Genomic DNA, 22,740 nt, shown 5'->3' with positions numbered 1-22,740 from the left:
TCCAAGGATACATTGATGATCTCCATCTTCACATTATCTGGCAGGGACTGTGTTCTCAGCCAGGTATGTCTCCAAATAACTGACCCTGAGGGTGTCCTTATCCAAGGGTGCATTGAGGATCTCCATCTTCACATTATCTGGTAAGAACTGTGTTCTCAGCCAGGTATGTCTCCAAATAACTGATCCTGAGGGTGTCCTTATCCAAGGGTACATTGAGGATCTCCATCTTCACATCATCTGGCAGGGACTGTGTTCTCAGCCAGGTATGTCTCCAAATAACTGACCCTGAGGGTGTCCTTATCCAAGGGTACATTGAGGATCTCCATCTTCACATTATCTGGCAGGGACTGTGTTCTCAGCCAGGTATGTCTCCAAATAACTGATCCGAAGGGTGTCCTTATCCAAGGGTACATTGAGGATCTCCATCTTCATATCATCTGGCAGGAACTGTGTTCTCAGCCAGGTATGTCTCCAAATAACTGACCCTGAGGGTGTCCTTATCCAAGGGTACATTGAGGATCTCCATCTTCACATCATCTGGCAGGGACAGCCAGGTATGTCTCCAAATAACTGACCCTGAGGGTGTCCTTATCCAAGGGTACATTGAGGATCTCCATCTTTACATTATCTGGCAGGGACTGTGTTCTCAGCCAGGTATGTCCCAAATAACTGATCCTGAGGGTGTCCTTATTCAAGGGTACATTGAGGATCTCCATCTTCACATTATCTGGCAGGGACTGTGTTCTCAGCCAGGTATGTCTCCAAATAACTGACCCTGAGGGTGTCCTTATCCAAGGGTACATTGAGGATCTCCATCTTCACATTATCTGGTAGGGACTGTGTTCTCAGCCAGGTATGTCTCCAAATAACTGATCCTGAGGGTGTCCTTATCCAAGGGTACATTGAGGATCTCTATCTTCACATCATCTGGCAGGGACTGTGTTCTCAGCCAGGTATGTCTCCAAATAACTGATCCGGTGGGTGTCCTTATCCAAGGGTACATTGAGGATCTCCATCTTCACATTATCTGGTAGGGACTGTGTTCTCAGCCAGGTATGTCTCCACATAACTGATCCTGAGGGTGTCCTTATCCAAGGGTACATTGAGGATCTCCATCTTCACATCATCTGGCAGGGACTGTGTTCTCAGCCAGGTATGTCTCCAAATAACTGACCCTGAGGGTGTCCTTATCCAAGGGTACATTGAGGATCTCCATCTTCACATTATCTGTCAGGGACTGTGTTCTCAGCCAGGTATGTCTCCAAATAACTGATCCAGAGCGTGTCCTTATCCAAGGGTACATTGAGGATCTCCATCTTCACATCATCTGGCAGGGACTGTGTTCTCAGCCAGGTATGTCTGCAAATAACTGAGGTGTCCTTATCCAAGGGTACCTTGAGGATCTCCATCTTCACATCATCTGGCAGAGACTGTGTTCTCAGCCAGGTATGTCTCCAAATAACTGACCCTGAGGGTGTCCTTATCCAAGGGTACATTGAGGATCTCCATCTTCACATCATCTGGCATGGACTGTGTTCTCAGCCAGGTATGTCTCCAAATAACTGATCCTGAGGGTGTCCTTATCCAAGATTACATTGAGGATCTCCATCTTCACATCATCTGGCAGGGACTGTGTTCTCAGCCAGGTATGTCTCCAAATAACTGACCCTGAGGGTGTCCTTATCCAAGGGTACATTGAGGATCTCCATCTTCACATCATCTGGCAGGGACTGTGTTCTCAGCCAGGTATGTCTCCAAATAACTGACCCTGAGGGTGTCCTTATCCAATGGTACATTGAGGATCTCCATCTTCACATTATCTGGTTGGTACTGTGTTCTCAGCCAGGTATGTCTCCAAATAACTGATCCTGAGGGTGTCCTTATCCAAGGGTACATTGAGGATCTCCATCTTCACATCATCTGGCAGGGACTGTGTTCTCAGCCAGGTATGTCTCCAAATAACTGATCCTCAGGGTGTCCTTATCCAAGGGTACATTGAGGATCTCCATCTTCACATCATCTGGCAGGGACTGTGTTCTCAGCCATGTATGTCTCCAAATAACTGACCCTGAGGGTGTCTTTATCCAAGGGTACATTGAGGATCTCCATCTTCACATTATCTGGCAGGGACTGTGTTCTCAGCCAGGTATGTCTCCAAATAACTGACCCTGAGGGTGTCCTTATCCAAGGGTACATTGAGGATCTCCATCTTCACATTATCTGGTAGGGACTGTGTTCTCAGCCAGGTATGTCTCCAAATAACTGATCCTGAGGGTGTCCTTATCCAAGTGTGCATTGAGGATCTCCATCTTCACATTATCCGGTAGGGACTGTGTTCTCAGCCCAGTATGATATTATGGAAAGGCATCCATGTCGTGTTCAAAACTGAGGCAAAAAAGTGGGAGTAGGAGTGGAAGTCTTTGTGAGGAATTTTCTTACCACATTCAACACAATTGTTATTTTTAACAAAAACATCTGAATCTACATCACTAACATGAGGAAATAAAAATACAATAGAAACTACAAGAAAAGAAAGTTCCCCATATGAAAGCTTAGAAAGATATAAATATGAAGTCAGCTGAAGATCTTCTTATATCACCTACTTTTTGTTTGTTTTTTTGTTTTGGGAGACCCAAATATCTTTATATCTAAGGGAGTCACAAGGACGTTTCTGTGGTTATGAGAAGCTCCTTGTGACAGTCTGTTAAATTATGGTGCAGAATGAAGATCAGCAGGTGACTGTAGAGGGAGCTGTTGCTCAATGCAGAATGATCAGTAATTGTTTCTAGAAGAATTCAGTGTAGCAGGATCAAGAAAATATGGCCCAATGCAGCAGGATCAGGCAGCAAAGCTGTAGCCAGTCATTTTTCAGTATACTCAAGAGTGCATTTTCTTTTCTGAGCACCTCTTAGAAAGTTTATAGGTCACTAAGCCCAAGATATGTAGGACTGTCAAACTAAAATTTACAATGCAGAGCTATAAACAACATCCTTTGAAACAAGGTAATACACATAATACAGCATTTGGCTTCATAAAGGGCAGATCCTGCCCGTTAAATCTGGTGAATTTCTTTGAAAATGTGACCAAGGCTATTGACAAGGGCATATCTGTGCACACAGCATACCTCGACCTGGCAAAGGCTTTCGACACAATCCTACATTCCGGCATCACCGATAAACTTAGCAAAATTAATGTAAACCCCTTCATTGTAAGATGGGTTGCCAAGTGGCTCACAAACTGGACACACACTACCAAACTGGATGACTCCACATCAACCAGCAGACCTGTTACCTGTGGGGTGCCACAGATGTCAGTGCTGGGCCTCCTACTGTTTGATATATACTTCTCAGAAGTTCAGGTCAAAACTAAGGAGTTGTGGCTGACCAAGTTTTCAGACAACTGCACACTTGGTGCAATCAATGAATTCCCAAATGATGTCAGTCTACTCCAGGAGGATCTCACACTTGCCATTGATGTATATTAGTCACAGTCTCAAACTGAATGCAAAGAAATGAATCATCATTCCCTTCAGCACAAACAGTGTCCCCTCACACTATCAAATCAACAACAATACCCTAAGTATCCATAAAGTGGTAAGGGACCTGGGATCACAAGTGGACTGCTACTGAAACTTCGACCACCATGTGTCTACTGTAGTAAGGAAAGCTTTCCACATAGCCCACTTGATTAGTAAATCACCTTAAGAGCAAAAGAAGTTACAACCCCCCCATACTCAGAACTTATCTGGCCCACAATTTAGTATAATGCCCCATTTGGCATGTACTATACTAAGCACTTGCAGCAATTAGCAAGACTTCAGAGGTTTCTAACAAAGCCTTACACAGACCGACTAAAGTCCCTGTCACTATTCCCTGTATCTTATAGGCTTCTTGACATGGTGGTACAGCGATTAGCATTGCTGCCTCACAGCAAGAGGTTCTCCGGTTCAATTCTCGGCTGCGGTGCCTTCTGTATGGAGTCTGCATGTCCTCACTGTGGTCGTGTGCATTTCCTCCAGGTGCTCCGGTTTCCTCCCACATCCCAAAGACATGCTGTAGGTGAATTGGACACTCTAAATTGGGCCTAGGCGTGAGTGTGTGCGTGTCTGTGCCTTCTGTGGAAGGTTGGGTGCTTGGCTGGAAACTCAACACCATAAAACTCCACTGCCAATCATGAGCAGACAGGTATGTGGTGACCCCTAACCAGGAAAAGCCGAAAGAAGAAGAAGAAGAAGTATAGACTTCTTAGGGGAGACTTATGCCTGGCATGCAGAGCAATCCAAGACCCAAACCTAATGAACTTGCTGCATATCCATAAATCAAACGGGGCTAGGGCTACCCATTCAAGGAACCTAAATATGGCCTGTGACTTAAATAGGACATGCTGGAGGGGCAGATTTATTTCCCAGTGACCGCCATGTCTTTGGAACAGGCTACCAATTCATTTGAAACAGAGCACCTCTATTACACTGTTCAAGAGGAACCTGGAAGAGAGGATGGGGCACCATAAATTCTTACCAGGGATAGAGCCCACAACCCTCCTGGACATGAGCAGTCATCACTAAATGCAATCTTGGGTATTAACTAACATTTCTATGATGTTATATTGGGATGAAACAGGCTCAAAATTACCTCTGCATCAATTGCCTAGTAATCTCATATGATCCTATGATCCTATACTTATAGAAACAGCACTTACAAGTAATATGTACATTTCTTAAGTGTATAAAGGCAGTCATTAGACAGATATATACATTTTGTAAATGTTAGGTAGGTAGGAGCAGCAATATGAGGCTTAAGTAGAGAAATTTCTGGCTACACCTTAGCCATTTGGGTAACTTAAGAATAAACTGTGGATTCTGTAGGGAGATCTGTGGGTGATTATAGGAAGGGATGTGAATAAGAGTTCAAAAATCTGTAGAAAGAAGAAGGGATTACTGTAAGAGGAGCTACAGGTAAATGACTGTAGGAAAGGTATGAATTAAAATAGGGGTGCTACGAGTGACTGCGAAAAGAGCTTGGACTCTACAATAACTGCTGCTGATACCTTTTAATGAGAAAATGAGCTGTACTACAGTGTAGAAGTGTTGTGGGGTAATGTTGGAGGAACTGGGGATCAGTGGGGGGCAAGCTGTGGGTGACAGTTAAAGGAGGAATGAATAAGTGTAGGAGACGCTGTAAGTGACTGCAGAAGGAGCTGTTGAATAACATAGCAGAAGACGTGGATGAGTGTCAAAGGAAATGAGACAGTGTAGCAGAAGCAGTAGGTGCCTAAAGACAGAGCTGTAACACAGTGTAACAAGAAAAGTGGGGCATTGCAAAAGGAGCTGTGATTCCATGTAGTAGGAGCTGCAGATGACTGTAGGAGCTGTAGGTGACCATAAAAGCTGCAGATCAGTGTAGGAGGAGCTGTAGATGACTGTAGGAGCTGTGGATCAGTGTAGGATAAACTGTGGGTAACTGTAGGAGCTGTGGATCAGTGTGGTAGGAACTATGGGTGACTGTAGGAGCTGTGGATCTGTATAGTAAGAGCTGTGAGTGACTGTAGGAGCTGTGGATCAGTGTGGTAGGAGTTGTGAGTGACTGTAGGAGTTGAGAATCAGTGTGGTAGGAGTTGTGGGTGTCTGTAACAGCTGTAGGTGCCCATAGAAGCTGTGGATCAGTGTAGGAGGAACTGTAGGTGACTGTGGGAGCTGTAGATAACTGTAGGAGCTGTGGATCAGTGTGGTAGGAACTGTGGGTGACTGTAGGAGTTGTGGATCAGTGTAGGATGAACTGTGGGTGACTGTGGGAGCTGTGGATCAGTGTAGTAGTAGGAGCTGTGACAGATTGTAGGAGCTGTGGATCAGTGTAGTGGGAGCTTTGGGTGACTATAAAGAGCTATGGATCAGTGTAGGAGAACCTATGGGTGACAGTAAAATCTGTGGATCAGTGTAGAAGGTGCTGTGGGTGTCTATAGGAGCTGTAAGTAACTGTAGGAGCTGTGTGTGACAGTAGAAGCTGTGTATCAGTGTAAGAATAGCTTAAGGTGGTTGTAGGAACTCTGGTTTAACATAGAGGACCTGTGGATGACTGGAAGAGCTGTGGATTAGTCTAGCAAGAGCTGTGGGTGACTGAAGAGCAGGGGATCAGTGTAGGAGGAGCTGTGGGTGACAGTAGTAGCTTTGGATCCGTGTAGGAAATTTGTATGACTCTAGGAGCTGAGAACAAGTGTAGTAGGACATGTGGGTGATGGTAATAGCTGTGGATCAATGTTGAAGGACCTGTGGGTGACTATAGAAGCTGTGGATCAGTGTAGTAGAAGCTGTGGGTGACTGTAGGAGCTTTAGATTAGTGTTGAAGGACCTGTGGGTGAATGTAGGAGCTGTGAATCAGTGTAGTAGGAGCTGTGGGTGACTGCAGGAGATGTGAATCAGTGTTGGAAGACCTGAGGGTGACTGTAGGAGCTGTGAATCAGTATAGTAGGAGCTGTGGGTGACTGTAGGAGCTTTGGATCAGTACAGGAGGAGATTTGTATGAATTTAGGAACTGCGGACCAATGTAGGAAGAGCTGTAGGTGGTTGCATGAAGTCTGAATCACTGTAGCGAACCTGTGGGTGACTGGAGGAGCTGTGGGTGACTGTAAAAATAGCTGTAGATCTGTGTCTTAAGAGCTGTAGGTGATTGTAGGAAGAGCAATGGATAACTGTAGGAAGAACTTTGGATAACTGTAGATGCTGTTGTTCAGTAAAGCAGGAGCTAGGGGGAAGTGTGGATGTGTATAGTACGCACTGTAGGTAGTTGTGGGAGGAGCTATGGATAAGTGTAATATGAGCTAGAAGCTGTTGCTCAGTAAAGGAAGAGCTTAGAGGAACTGTGGAACTGTGTAGTAGGAGCTGTATGTGGCTGTAGGAGGAGCTATAGATACGTATAGGAGGAGCCATCAATATCTGCAGAAGCTGTGCAATTAAAGAGGAGTTGTATGTGACTTTATGAGGTATAGCTTAGTGTAAGAGAGGATGTGGTTGACTGTACAAGGTGCAAATCTGTGCAAGAGATGTGATGACTGTAGACGGAGCTGAAAATCAATGTAGTAGGACATGTGATTGACTGTAGAAAGAGTTGTCATGCACTGCAACAAGAGCTGAGCGTGACTGTAGAAGGTGTGGCTCAGTATAATAACAGCTATGAGTGACTGTAAAAGAAGCATCATAGGAGCTGTAGGTGACTAAAAAGTGTGGACTGGTGTGAGAGAAGTGCTGGATGACTGTATGAGGAGTTGCGGATTGCAGTGGGAGGAGCCATAGGTAACTGATGAGCTGTTGATCAGTGTGGGAGGAGTGCTAGATGACTGTATGAGGAGTTGTTGATCAGTGTGGAAGGAGTCTTGGGTAACTCTATGATGAGCTGTGGATCGGTGTAGGAGAACTTGTGGGTGACTGTAGAAGTTGTGAATCAGTGTAGGAGGAGCTGTGGTTGACTGTTAAAGGAGCTGTAGATCTGTGTCATAAGAGCTGTAGGTGGTTGTCGGAGGGACAATGGATAAGTGTAGGAGGAGGAGCTGTGGATAACTGTAGAAGCTGTTGCTCTGTAAAGGAGGAGCTTGGAGGAACTGTAGAACTGTGTAGTAGGAGCTGTAGGTGGCTGTAGGAGGAGCCATCAATATTTGTGGAAGTTGTTCAATAAAAGGAGTTGTAAGTGTAGGATGTGATTGACTGCAAAAGCTGCAAATTTGTGCAAGCGATGTGATGACTGTAGAAGGAGCTGAAAATCAATGTAGTAGGAGATGTGATTGACTGTAAAAAGAGTTGTCACACAGTGCAACAAGAGCTGAGTGTGACTGTGGAAAGAATGGCTCAGTATAAGAACTATGAGTGACTGTAGAAGGAGCAGTAGTTTAGCATTGTAGGAGCTGTAGGTGACCAAAGAATTAACTCTGTATTGGTGTGGGAGGAGTGCTGGGTGACTGTATGGATCGGTGTGGGAGAAGAAACTGTAGGTGACTAAAAGGAGTTGCAAATAAGAGTGGGAGGAGCTGTTACTGACTATAAGAGTTGTTGGTCAGTGTAAAAGGAACCTAAAATTACAGAATGAGTTGTGAATAAGTATGGGAGAAGCTGTGGTTGAATTTCATGGATTCATAGATTCACAGATTGTTACTAGGCTAACAACCCAAAGGGCCTTTCTAAGCCTAGCCAAATTTTCCTGACAAAATAATGATGTTGTGTATACAAATGGGACATAGAGGGCCAGGCATTTATAAGCTACTTCTGTCCATAAGGGACATTGGTGCCAGTCCCCATCTACTGGTCTAGGTTGCACTTAAATTGGGTAATAGATGAACTCAGCTTCAGATAGAAGCCTGTTCAACTGGAAGGGCAGTCGTTGGGACATATAGCTGTCTCTAAAGCATGTTCTGTTTAAGTCGCACACAAAATTCAGGTCCTTAGACCTTAAATGTCTGGTACTGTTTGCTTATAAATATGCTGGAGATTCATAAGTGTGGGGCTTGCAGATGCCTTGTAAACCATGTATAGATCACCACCTCACCAATCTACAGCAGAGAAAGTAAAGGGGAAGAGCTTTAAGGTGTTCTGCATAAGGCAAGTTTGTTGTGCCTTGTATTTTTTTAAGGAACCTCTGAGGTCACTGTAGTTGCTGCATATGCCTGGAGTTGAAAACTGACTCAAGTAGGCCAGAGAGGTTATGTTTCATGCTATTTAGTAAGCATCCTGGGATGTTTTTCGGGGTCCATTGATGCTGTGTTTTTAGCCTTGGAAAGTGCATTGAAGACCTGTTCCCTAGCAATGGTTGGGGGATTGTGGTATTTTCTTTGGACTATTGGGTGGGGGGAGGGATTTGCGCTGAACCCGTCAGCCAAAAGGTTGACAATGGCTCTGGTTCACTGTGGGTAATGCGCATTGTTGCATGTTTCCCTTACAATAGCTCTGGTTCACTGTGGGTAATGCGCATTGTTGCATGTTTCCCTTGAGGTGATGCCAGACATACGTGTAGAAGGCTTTGTGGTTGGCCTTTGCCAGAGAAGCTATTTTTTCTTCAAATTTAGCCACTGAAGTATTAGTTAACCCTCTTAGCTGCCTGTTTAGACTGGTCAGGTTTTTTTTAGTATGTTGAGTTTTGTTCCTCCTATGCTTGGCCAAGATTTTTTTCTTTTGTTATACAACCGATTGATATTGTGATTCCATCAGGGTGGCTCATCTTCTGATTTTGTCTTATTCTTAATACAAGTGGGTACAGCTCTTTCTATACAGTCATCAATATGGCTGTACAGGGATTTTGTAAATAGCTCAGTGTATGCTATGGTGTTTGCTAGGTTTGGAGGTGCTTGGAATTTGGCCAAGGTGTTGCTTAGTAGAGAGAAGGTAGCTTTAGAAAAGACTGTGAATTGGTATTGGAACAGCATTGGGTGACAGTAGAAAGAGCTGTGAATCAGTATAGGAGAATCTGGGGTCAATTGTAGAAAGAGGCAAGGCTTTGTGTATAGAAGCAATGGATGACTTTAGACATCCGTGTGTCTCTCGCCATGAGCAGCTGGGTATAAATGAAGCACACAGTCATAATGAGAGGAGCTTAAATAAATACAGAATGTCTCAGACAGCATACCTCATGCATAACATCCAAATAATATTACACTAATGGAGCAGCAGCTGCCAAGACCCAGTCTTATTTCTGGCTGTCTCCAGCCCACTGCGGAGTCCTCACATCTGGTGTACTGTAGCACTGTGATGGCAAGGAAAACAATTTCATATTATTAAATAAGAAGTATTCTAACATTTCTCATCTTGAATTGCACACAGTGGTCTAGAATCTCTAAAAAGATTAGCAATGAGAGATCTTATTCTTCCCAGTTTGGATGCAAGCCAATCCATCACCTCCACCTAAAAAAAAGAGAGGGGGGGGACAGAGAGAGAGAGAGAGATGCTCACCCGATAATTGATATCTGAGATGTTCTTGTTTACTCCAGTCTGCCTTTCCAGGTTTTCATCATGTGATACCACCACCTTGCCGTCCTTGGTGAGATGAACATCCAGTTCCAGTAAGTCAGTTTTGTTCTGTACAGCACTGAAGGGAAATGTGGAGAATCATTTGTAGAGGCACACAGATAGAAGCACAAAGCACATACACAGATATCTGCAAAGTCATACTGACAGCAGCATTGTTACTTACACACATGCATGTACGCATTCATATATACACTAAACACATAGGGGACTGTACACAACTCAGAACATGGAACACATGTGAAGACATGTAAAGGATAAGGCATATAAACAATATTTAGAATTTCTAAGCATGTTTCAGTATGTTAGCAATATGGGTAATGGTCAAAATTGCCGGATGGATTAAAACCAACCAAATTGTGGCATTGGCTGAAAAAGATAGCTGAAGTCAAAATGGCTGAAATCTTTTTTTGTTGGTAAAAAGCACCCCTCTACTTAATATAATCAGCTCTGAGGTCACTCCATCTTTGGTTAATGAGGAAAGCTCTTTCAAAGATTATTCTGTAGACCTGTTCATATTCCTGTCAAAACCACATTTCAGCCAAGTAACCTATTATCAACAAGTAGCCCCCTATGAACCAAAAAAGAAAGTAATCCTGAATGCACTTTGTAAGTTTTGTGGTGAGTATACTTCGTAAACATCAAAGACTGAAGTGATACCGATTTCCTAAATGTTAAATATGCCTTGATGAAGCAATGGGATCTATCCTTCAGATGCTTTACAAACCCTCAACAGTTTGAGAAATGTAACTGATACAAATTTTACATACATGCACACACTCAACATTTTCTGATAAAAATGTTAAATGCATTAATTCATGCATACAATCATAACAGCATCTTACGACTCATATTATGAGACATATGCAAGCAACCACACAATCAGCTAAGCATACATATAAGCACTCAGGGATACATACCCTGCTCAAAAAAAAAAATCCACATATTTACTTACACTCATGGATAAAACATAGCACCAGCAGTTTTCTTGTACCACATATTCACATACACGCACGGATAAAACATAGCAACATCAATTTTCATGTACCACATATTCACATACACACATGGATAAAATATAACAAAAGCAGTTGTTATGTACCACATATTCACATACACGCATGGATAAAACATAGCAGCAGCAGTTTTCATGTACCACATATTCACATACAGACATGGATAAAACGCAACACCAGCAGTTTTCATGTACCACATATAGGTTCATAGGTTCATAGGTTTATACTAGGCTATCTGCCCTAAGGCATTTATAAGCCTAGCCCAAATTATTGTGGCTTACGCCACCCCTTATATGAAAAAATACTGTGCCCATTAGTTTGTTGTGCCTCTGTCCAGCAGTGACCCAGAGATGATTCCCGGGGTAAACCTACGATCTCCCATCCACAGGTCTAGATTTCTCTTGAACAGAGTCAGCGAGGTGCTCTGCCTCACATGGACCGGGATTTTATTCCACAGCATAGGGAGTCTCTGAGTGATAAATCTATCCCTCCAGCACGTCCTATTTATATCCGTGCTAAGGTTTAAGTCGCTTGCTCTAGTGGTTTTGGTGGATTTGGATTTTTGAGGTGGAGCATGTCCATTAATTCCGGGTTGGACATGGCCTTGTATGTCAGGCACATGTCACCTCTGAGCAGACGGTATGCGACTGAATAGAGCTGGAGTTTCTTCAATCTGGCAGCATATGACAGATTTTGGAGTCCCTTTATCCTTTTGGTGAGGAACTTTTGGGGTCTCTCCAATTGCTGCAGATGTCGGGTGAGATACATCCCGAATGGGGCATTGTACTCGATCATTGGTCTGATAAGTGAAGAGTACAGGGGAACAATGACCTCACTAGATCTGGATGTGAATCCCTTCATGATCAGGTGGGCAATGTAGAAGGTCTTTCTAACCACTTTAGCAATGTGAGTGTCAAAAGAAAGGCCACTGTCAACCTGGGTCCCCAGGTCCCTGATAACCTCTTCTGTGCTTAGTGGATTGCCACCTATATGGTAGCTTGGGGTTACCTTGTTTTTCCCGAAGGGTATAACTATACATTTTTTGGCGTTTAACTTCAGGCCATGGCTCTGGCACCAGCTATCTGTTTCCGTGAGTCCCTTCTGAAGGATATCAGTGTCCGATGCACTTTCCACTATGGCGCCCAGTTTGCAGTCATCTGCAAACTTTGTCAGCCAAAGTCCTCCCATGTTGGCCTGTACTTCTGAGAAGTAGATGCCAAACAATAGGGGCCAAGGACCGAGCCCTGTGGGACACCACTTGTGACCGGCTTGGAGTCTGACACAGCGCCAGCAACTCTAACCCTGTGGGTTCTGTCCTTAAGCCAGTTTGCAACCCATCTTGTGACATATGGGTTTACATTTAAGCTGGTAAGTTTTTCTACAATACCCGAGTGGGGTATTGTGTCGAAAGCCTTTGCAAGGTCAAGGTAGGCTGTATGGACTGCCTTTCCTCATCAATGGCCTTGGTGACTATTTCAAGAAGTTGACCAAGTTCAAAAGGCATGATCTTCCCTTGACAAAGCCAAACTGGGTCGGGTCCAATGTCTGCAAGTCCCCTATATCTTTGTTTATGAGCTCCATTATGATCCTCTCCATAGCTTTGCAGACTAGACTTGTTAAGCTTATGGGGCGGGTAATTACCAGGGTCCGTAGAGGCGCCACCTTTGTGGAGTGGGACCACAGTTGCCGTACGCCACTCCTTGGGCACATATCCTGTGGTAAGGCTGAGATTAAACAGCTGCCTTATGTGCGGGTTTAATTCCTCATTTAGCTTGTGTAGCACACAGCTGGGGACACCATCCGGTCCCATTGATGCTGTGTTTTTAGCTTTAGAGAGAGCAGCTTTCACCTGCGCATTTGAGATGTCCGGGAGGCTACACTCGGCTGGGATAGTTATCTCTCCTTTAGGGGAGAGGGGTGAAGTTTGCACTGAACCTGTCTGCCAGTATGTTGGCAATGTCTGTGGGTTCAGTGATTTTTGTATCATTTTGGACTAATTCTGAGCATATCTGTGAGTTTCCACCCAGGTTCCTAACATAGCTGAAAAAGGCCTTATGATTGTCCTTTGAATCCATGGCAATTTTTCTCTCAAAATTGGCCTTAGTTGATTTTATGAGTGCTCGTATTTTTTTACTAATAATGATCAGGGGTGACTTCCCTTTTATGGATTTTGTTCTATCATGTAATAGCTTTCTCCTCTTATTGTAAAGTTTGTTAATGGCTGGGGTCCACCAGACTGGACGCTTGCCCTTTGTGGAAAGAGTCTTGGTTTTATTTGGGATTGCCTGATCCATGCAGTCCTGGAGGTGTTCATAGAAGGCATTTGTAAGGGCTTCCGCAGCTTGGGTTGTGGTTTCCTCTGACTCAGGGGCCTTGAAGGATACCACACCAGTCTTGAGTAGTGTGAAGTTTGCTTTAGAGAAGTTCTTCACTATGGTCTTTTTGTTTGGGGTGGGGGCGGATGTGGATTTCCAGTGAGATTAGTTTATGATCAGATCTCACCAATGAGGGATATACTTCGGTGTGGAGCATTTTGTCCCCATGTTTGTGACAATGAGATCTAGTATATTTTCTCCTCTCGTGGGAACAGTGACTAGCTGTTCCATGGCATTTGAATTTATGAACTCCAGGAACCGTTGGGCTAGAAAGTTAGGGCTTGAGTAATGTTCCCAGTCTCTATTCGGTAGTTGAAGTCACCCAATATGATGGTGTTTGGAGATACATTTATACCCTCCAGTGTCTTCAGGAAGGCTGTGTGGGGTTCCTGAGTTTGAGAGGGTGGCCTGTAGCATGCTACAATTTGTAGAGCAGTTTTGCCTATTGTTAGTTGCACCTGGATGGTTTCCAAGCTTCATGCGTTGCCACCAACCTGGAGGTGTGAGTATCCTTTATGAATATGGATACACCCCTCCTTTTGTGGAGTGGTCCGGGTTTTGGGGCCGAACGCATGATATGAGGTAAAACCTAATAGTGCCGGGGTGCTCTCAGGAGCCTTGAACCAGGTTTCAGTTACAGCACAGACATCGATGTTCTCCATACTGAGAAGGGCCTCGAGTGCGTGCATTTTGAGATTTAGACTTCTGGCATTGAGCAGCATTACCCTCAATTTCTTCCCATTTTTGTTTTCTAGGGTGGTAGGTTTAGAATTTGAGCCTTGCCTAAAAAAGGCACTATGGGGGTGGCAAGAGCCTTAGCCAATATCCGGAATCCCAGGGGTGACAGGTGCAAGCCGTCCCATATGCTCATGGATAAAACATAACACCAGCAGTTTTCATGTACTAGCTCACAGTGCTGAAAGGTATATAGAGAAAGGGAAATTCTACATGACTATTACAAATCATAACAGCAAACAAAACAGCAGTTTGTAAAGTTATAAGAAATGCAGTTTTCATCATAGCTTTTCACAGCAAAGGTATTCTGTTTTGTAATTAACCTCACACCCATAGAAATACTGTCCAACAACAGTACTTACTGTCGGAAGGCTTCTAACGTGTTTTCAATCTTCTCTCCAGCTCCTAGAATATTTTAATAAAAAATAAATAAATAATATAATTCCTTTCATAAAGCAAAGCATTAGAGTACACCTGACATACATTTACTTACTTACATGTACTTACTTTTCCTACTGCTGCATATTTTGCCTTAGTACATATCTCTTTTATAGGACCATCCCAGAATCATGAATCACCCGCATTCACCTGTGTGTGTGTGTGTATATACATATATACATATATATATATATATATATATATATATATCTATATATACATATGTTTAATGTGCAATGGACACAGCCTGACAGAAGGCCCATGGAAGGGTCATGTCACAAGGCATAGCATTTGTGGTTTTCAATTTACCTGAAATATTCAGTGTAACTCTGAGACTTGGAGACAACAGGTGGTTTGGATACCTGTATTCTATAGGCTAATGAGGGATTTTTTTTTCTTTTTATCCTTAAGCTAGTCACACATAGTGAGGTCAAGGTACCAGGCATTCTCCTGCATGCACATATAGGTTCATAGGTTCGTGGATTAGTACTAGGCTAACTGCCCTTGCGAGCCATTTTAAGCCTAGCCAATTATCCCTTGTGAGACTCAAACTCTGTATCTTGTGTTTGTAAGACAAACACCTTAACCATTAGGCCACCCTCCCAACTACATATGGATATCAGCTGTAGCCCAACTCGCTGAAGTTTTGGCGAGCTCTCCACTCTTTTTTTTTTTAGATGACATATTAACCCCTCATGCTACACAGCAGGATGGGAAGGGTTTAATTTAGTAGCTTTGGGCGTGACACTAGTACCCACACCACCACACATGGCATGGAATGGTTTTCTTCTGGGTTTACTTTCTCAAGTTGCTTGTTTTGGAATGTTGCAGCCGCTGTTTCTCCCATATTGTTATAACCTGCCAAAGGTTACAGTTACCAGTCTCTATAATATGTAAGACATAACTCTCATACCTTTCAACTGTAAAGATTTTTGCAGAATGTCCAGATTTTTGCCACATATTTTTGGTCAATTTTTCATAAAATTGTGGTTTTCTGGCAAATTAGTGGCTAATCATTAAAGATTGAAGTTAAAAAATAATGACAGACCTTTGAGTTTCAGATTTCATTTCGTGCAGAAAATTCATGCTAATGCACAACCTGTTATTCTATCAACTTTCTAAGTTTGCAAGAGCAACATTTAAAAATTGTCCCTTTTTTTTGGCCTTTCTTCCACTTTTTTTATGGCTTTGTCCAAATTTCTTCCTCTAAGAGTTTGAAAGGTATGAACTCCATACACCAGGAAAGAAGAATCACAAAGGATGTATCATTGTCTTCTTCACCAGGACAGTCACAGGTGGGCAACAGATCAATGCATACTGAGTAACACTGTTCAAGCTGTATTATAAAGCCTGTGACATCACAGGAGAGAACTGTGATGTAAAGTCACCTCAAACATTAGCTCTTAATAAGCCACAGTGTAAAAAAAACATGAACCAAATATTGCAACTTAGTAAGCAGACCCTATGTGGTTGTGATGGAGGTTACATTTTACACCTCATTTGGGTACTCTTAACTGCATAAACTGTAAAACACATGCTTTAAATCTTAGTAACGTATGAATGTACGCACCATACATTGAAGCTCTATGAGAAGCTCTCACAGTAAACTAACAGCTACATTATAGATAGAAGCATTATAGGAATATCAATATTTGCATTTGCCTGAGACAGTTCTTTTATATACCTTTTTTTCAGCCTGCCTACCCACTACCTGCCAATCATTAAACACCCCGATCGATGGGCTCATTCATTTCCCATCACCAGGATGAGAGTCAACAGGAGAGGCTACAAATTACAACGCCATAAGGGTGTGTTCAGCTTTTTCTGCTTGCACCCCAGCCACCATCTATACTTGGTAAAGCACCAGAGAGGGACAAGTAATGGGCTGACCACTGCTGCCATCCCCTCACATCCACAAGGGACATTGCCTCTAAGCAGACCTGCCCTTCACCAGGATGCCATCAGAACAATCACACAGTAGTGTGCCCTTGAGTGTACATAGCCCACCCCAGCCTCCAACAGAGGCAAGGAGGATACTATCAGCACACATAAAATCTGTTACTATCACTAACAATGGCATTGTGTTTAACTCAAATGGGTGCAGTGTCATAGAGTACAGGGTTTAAACCTGAACCAGAGATGCTCTGTGTGCTCCCCATGGATGCCTTCTTCCATATCAATGATCAGCATATAGAAGAACACAACAGCAAGCATCACAGCATGGTGCACCTGTCCTGCATGGCATTTTAAGCATTTCACTATACAGAGAAACAATGGGGGAATCTTCCTTTGCTTCAAACACGTTTACTGAAGAGGTCACTGTGAGAATGAAGCTGCAAAAAATGGAAGGGAGGTTAATAAGCTCATAGAACTTAAGGAATATTAAAAACATGCAATTTTTGCATTTTTGCACCCTGAGACTAAATGTTATGTCAAGATAAGCAAGAACAATTACAGAACAATCTACTCTGAAAGCCATCTCATTCTTATTTACACTCATGGAAGGACAGAACTTTCTGTCAGTTTAAGCCTGCTGATATATACTGACAAAGCCTTTACTGACAAGGCCAATGACCTGTTTCCAGAAACAGCATCTGAAGAGGGATGACTAGGGAAAGAAGAACAAAAACACACTAACCCCACTCTACCCCTACCCCCCCCCCCTGAAATGCAGAGTACTTTCTAGTTTGTTATGAGCCAGAGGATCTACAGAAAACTAGCCGTTCCCTATAGTCAGAGGTTAGAGTAATGTCAGGGCCAGGATGCACTATAATGTAGTCTTCCTTCCAGGAGGAAAACATTAAAATGTCCAAGCAGCTGTAGGTATCATCCTTTGCTGTTTCCCAGATACCACTGCCCCCATAGCTGACCCTTGTACTGTCCTCTTCACACATCAGAGTGACCAGCTCAGTACAGCATACAGATTTCAGGAGGATAGCAACCAAGGAGGAATCACTGAGGCAAGTGAACAGCAGTGATTTTTCTTTCTTCAATGTTTTGTCTCTCGGCACCCGATGACTAATTAACTAATAGCTCCTTTTCTTTGCTGAGAGATACAGTTTGCTATTTAGCTCCAAGTCCTTCTTCATGGATGCTAATGTACCTTCCACAGACATGGACTGCAATGTAAAGCCCATTTTGTGTATGCATCCTCACACACACACACACACACACACACACACACACACACACACACACACACACACACACCACATTACCTCCAGTGCACAGAACTGCTTGACAGTGCCTTGTGTACAACACATCCTGTGGTCCCTTAGCATATTCCTGCTGACCTTTCCCAGGAGTCACCAGTGCTATGGGCCAGGCACCCTCCCTCCACCTATGATGGGTTAGTTGGCATCCGTTGCTCATTCCTGTCCTTCCCTACTAGCTCCTCCAGTCCTTGGGTTGCAAGCCAATCCTAGGTCATCAAGGTCACAATAAGGGTTTTATTTCTCTGCTCCAGAGAATTGGCTTAAATGACTGGCAGTGACTTTACCCTTCAACTTTGATATCTCAGTCTGACAGACAGATTACATCAGGGGTGGAATAAAGGAGAAAAAACGTAAGGAACTCCAAGATGATTATATACTGGGGTATCCAAGGGGACTTAAGGGGAAGTAGACATGGAAAATGCAAACTAGATGTACACCAAAGTAATGTATAATTAAATAACTTGCTGAAGGACATACAGTAGGCAAACGGAGGCTGAGGGAATAAAATCCTTTTTATCACAGTAAGCTGTTCCTTAACAACTCATAGACTTAATAATTCGCACTAACTGCCAGTTTAGATATGCCACCCAGGTGACCATTCTGGAGCTGATGTCCATTTCCCAGTTACACCAGAGAACTGTCTAGATATGTGACTCATTCACACAGTAATCAAATGGAGAATGAAGGACTCAAACTCCTGACTATAGAAAACAGCTCATTGATAGTGCCTCCCAGCATGGTAGACTTGTGCTGCATAGCATTTTAAGCATTTCAGTGGATGGGATGGGTTCCATTTAGTAGCTTTGGACTGGCACAGTATACATTAGTACAAGTATTAATCCTCAGCACAAGCTCACTATTTGTGTATATAGGCAGTATACAGAGGGTTTTGTTCTTTTGCTTTCTGTCATATTGTTACTATCCTAAGTAATATGCTGTGAGCTTGATGCCAGCTATATCTAGAAGTACTAATTACTTTGCCACCCACCACCTCTGCAAGAAGGTGTTTAGCAGCTTGTTACTCATGAAGCAGAAATTCTCACCCTTGCAGACTTTTCCTTAGGCATCTGTTTTTGTTCATGTCTTTGTGTTCTGAAAATACTGCTTAATTCAGACATAACTTCACAGTTTACTGTTTTCCTTCATTTCAGGAAACTCCACGTCTGTCAGAACACCCACCCTGTCCTCTAGCAACTGCAGATTCATTGCCATAAGCCTGTCCTCACATGATCTGGCTTAGATATTACAAATCACTTTGTGCCATGTGTTACACTGTTCTTAGGCTCCCTTTCACATTGCAATACCACAAATAAATAACACTCCAGCTTTACCAGTGATATTACTGGGAAGCATTGGTAATCCACAACAAAGGTTTGACAGTTTCTTGATTTTTTTTCAGGCATGCGTATATCTTTATTTAACTGTTACTTTTGGATTCAATTTTATTACAAGTTACTTTACAACACTGATATACAAGTGTAACAAAATACAAATTGTGACAACAGATAATGCCTGCTTATGACCACCTAGGATGTCATTACAGAGGTTATAAGCTGACTTGTGCTTTATTTTCTCCTCCATAACTTTCCATGAGTTTTTGAATCCACTGTTGTTTCTATAAAGTAATTTATTTACTCACAGCTACGTCTATAACAAAATACTTCCTTCCTTCACTCCGTGTCTTCAGGTATTGCCCATTTGTTCTTGTAGAATCCTTTTTTTCCCCTTTATTTTTTACAGATTCCTTTAAGATATATTTTTATGTCTCTTTCACACTCACATCTCCTGGATATCTGGCCTCTGACTCTCCATGCCAGCATAGTCCAAAGCCCCCTGCTCTAATCTATAACTTTGCCCTTGTTCACAGTCCTGCAGTAACAAACTCATTGTACCTGGATAGCATGTTTCAAGGGCATTGGGGATTATGGGCATTAATTAGCAATCCTAAGCAACTTGGGTGGTTTCGGATATATCATAAACTGTTGGTGTGGTCATGAATAAAACATTATGTCAGTTTGAGAGTCCTTTCACATCCGATACTTGAAGTATGCGGGTCAATGCTTCCTCTCTCTTTTCTGTTCTTAAGAGAGTAGAAATTTGAGGAATTAACAACAGCAACAAGGAAAAACAACAAAAAGAAAAGAAAATGTTATTTATATATATATATATATATATATATATATATATATATATATATATATATATATGGAGAGAGAGATAGAGAGAGAGAGAGGTGGGTGCTGCTCTTTTTCAGTATATGCTATAATCTACTTTCTCCTTGACTTTCAGTAGCTAACTGCACTCTTCCCATGTGTTACGAATTCTACTGTAACAGTGGTCATTATATATATATCCAGCTTAGTGCTGTCCTTCTGTCTATGTACAAAAGGAAAACTAAACTTCCAAACCAAATCCTGGAGTAAAATCCCCTTCACATGGTTGGGGAACCAACTCAAAAAAACCTCTGTAAAAACCTCACTAGTCCAAAAACTCATGGCTTACAGGAAAAAAATAGCAGCACCCTTGTTGAAGTACCACATTCTCCGAAAGAATATAGTGGTGGAAAGATCCTTTGCAGTATCACACAACAGAAAGCTGGCTAAAAATGAAAGTAGGGCTCTCAGAGCTACTTCCTCTCTGAAGATGTCTCTTTATTTGTAAATACTTCTTTACAGGCAGATGAGGGCTGTTAGGATAATGTTTTAAAGCTTGTAACAACATGCACTTATTTCAATTGTTCAGAGAAGGAACATTCTTCCAGATATGTACACCCTCATAGGTAGTGTCATCCGTGGGGGATGGATCACCACTGGGAGTGCTGTCTAGATCCCTACCTTGCCAAACAAGTTTTACCTGTTTCCAAAGACTTAACAGCTATGCTTCAGTTGCAACTGATGAAAGATAACAAATCTATCTATAAATCAAAATCTTAAACATAAGTACAGCAAACTGTGTTTGAAATGCAAAATGAAGTCCATTTAAACAACAAACAAAAAAAAAACACATGCCTTAATCACCTTCTATACTACAGTTATTCTTCTTTATTATAAAATTTATCTAAGCATTACCTAGGCCAGTGATGGCAAACCTATGACATGTGTGTCAAAGGTGACAACCCCAAGACATTTTGGGCGACACACCAACGTTCACCAACACCTGAGTTACCAAAGAAACTGCTTTTGCATTTGTTGCTTGTGTGAAGTGCATTGAATTATTTTGTGACAGTAGCCAGTTCAACAACACTGCTGCAGAGGTAAGGAAGTTATTAACCTTAAAGACTATTCAGTATATTTTCTCGACAGAGTCTGCAAAGGGCAGTGCTGACATTGTTTTCTCTTTGTGGTTACACTTCTGCAAATGGCAAGTAGTCTGCATTTCTAGGAGTTTGCTGTTTTACATTCCTCTCAAGTGTCCCTCTTAATCACTGCTAAAACTGGCAACTTTTTAAACTTAATGATGACAATAATTAGATTTACAGACTAATTTTACTTCAGAAAATGTATATTAATTCACATTCATTTTCTTCTGTCAGTGTCTCATATTAATAGTACTAGTAGCTTAAAATTGTCCATATCTCTTATTTCTAGATTTGTCCATGATTCTGTTGAGATTTATCCCTGATGTATTGACAGCTATGCTGTTTTATTTATTTTTATTTAGTTATTTATTTTGGGTGGCCACGGTGGTGCAGCAGTTAGCATTGCTTCTTCACAGCAAAAGGTTCTCCAGTTCGATCCTTGGTTGGGGTGCCTTCTGTGTGGAGTCTGCATGTCCTCCCTGTGATCATGTGGGTTTCTGCCAGGTGCACCAGTTTCCTCCCAAAGACATGCTGTAGGTGGACTGGACACTCTAAATTGGCCCTAGGTGTGAGTGCATGTGTGTGCCTTCCATGGAAGGTTGGGTGCTGGCATGGCAACTTGACACCATAAAACTCCACTGCCAGTTATGAGCAGACATGTGATCCACTGTGGTGAACCCTAACTGGGAAAAACCAAAAGAAGAATTTATTTGTTGTTTGGGGGGGTGACACACAAGCAGAATCAAGTTAGGCATTTTCTACATTTTTGACACCCTGAACCCAAAAGGTTCGCCATCACTGGCCTATGCACATATACCACCATCCAACAAATTACATTCTTAGCTTAAACCATTATAAACTGATAAAAGAAAAAGGAATAAAAATTGCTGGGTATGTTGACCTATCAATAAATAAAAAGACAGAAACAGAAGGAATGAGGATTGCAAAAGTGACTAAGGAAAAAGAATCATTCACAAAAAACAGAACAAAAGGCTTTCTGGCCCGAATTTATTGCAACTGTTTCAGCAAGCTAATCATAGACCCCCATCATTATTTGTAAAGAAAACAACAACCCCAGTTTGGAACATTCCTTTGACCAGACTGAAGATATCTCCATAGCCTCACCAGACACAGGGATGATGATAGAGGACTAGAACCACCCTCACCTATTCATTGGACTTTAATGACATCAAGAAAGCAATCGAGAACAATTTGTGCATTATTAGTGAGAACAAGACTCTGACTGAGATCCTCCCCTCAAAACTAGTTTTACCATCCATAAAGACAGGAGCAGAAGGTACTATGTAGAAAGAAGAACGCCAGTAGAGCACTTGCAACTTAGGAAAGAAACCTACCAATGTGTTCAACCTTTCTGCAACTACTGCAGATTCCTGAGCAACCAGGAAGCTTCTTTCTGGAGTAATGACCAGAAGAAATTTCAGAGCACAAGCTACAGTAACTGCAACTCTGACACAGTTGTTTACAGAGCACAATGCCTGGCTTTTTTATGTGGGAAAGACTATCCATAAGTTAAAGACCAGGGTAGCACATCACTGCACCGACATACGTCAAATCATTCCTAACAACTCCTTGGGCAAGAATGCTAAGGAAGATGATGGATACAAATCTTTCACTTTACATGTCATTGACAGGATCCACTATG

General features: G+C 42.4%; 1 protein-coding gene across 1 annotated transcript in view; it reads right to left on the bottom strand.

Annotated features, from left to right (window-relative positions):
- Positions 1-22,740, bottom strand: part of GDPD3 (glycerophosphodiester phosphodiesterase domain containing 3) — a 318,837-nt gene that overhangs the window by 206,781 nt on the left and 89,316 nt on the right. The window contains exons 2-3 of the mRNA XM_044086278.1: positions 14,489-14,531; positions 9,926-10,061 (exon numbers count right to left, since the gene is read on the bottom strand). Of these exons, the coding sequence (XP_043942213.1) occupies positions 9,926-10,061; positions 14,489-14,531 (179 nt within the window). The remainder of the gene's footprint in view (positions 1-9,925; positions 10,062-14,488; positions 14,532-22,740) is intronic.

This window comes from Protopterus annectens, chromosome 10.part0 (genome assembly GCF_019279795.1).
Source record: "Protopterus annectens isolate FY-2018-M chromosome 10.part0, PAN1.0, whole genome shotgun sequence".
Lineage (NCBI taxonomy): Eukaryota > Metazoa > Chordata > Ceratodontiformes > Protopteridae > Protopterus > Protopterus annectens.
This window is presented reverse-complemented; position numbering and strand designations above follow the sequence as displayed.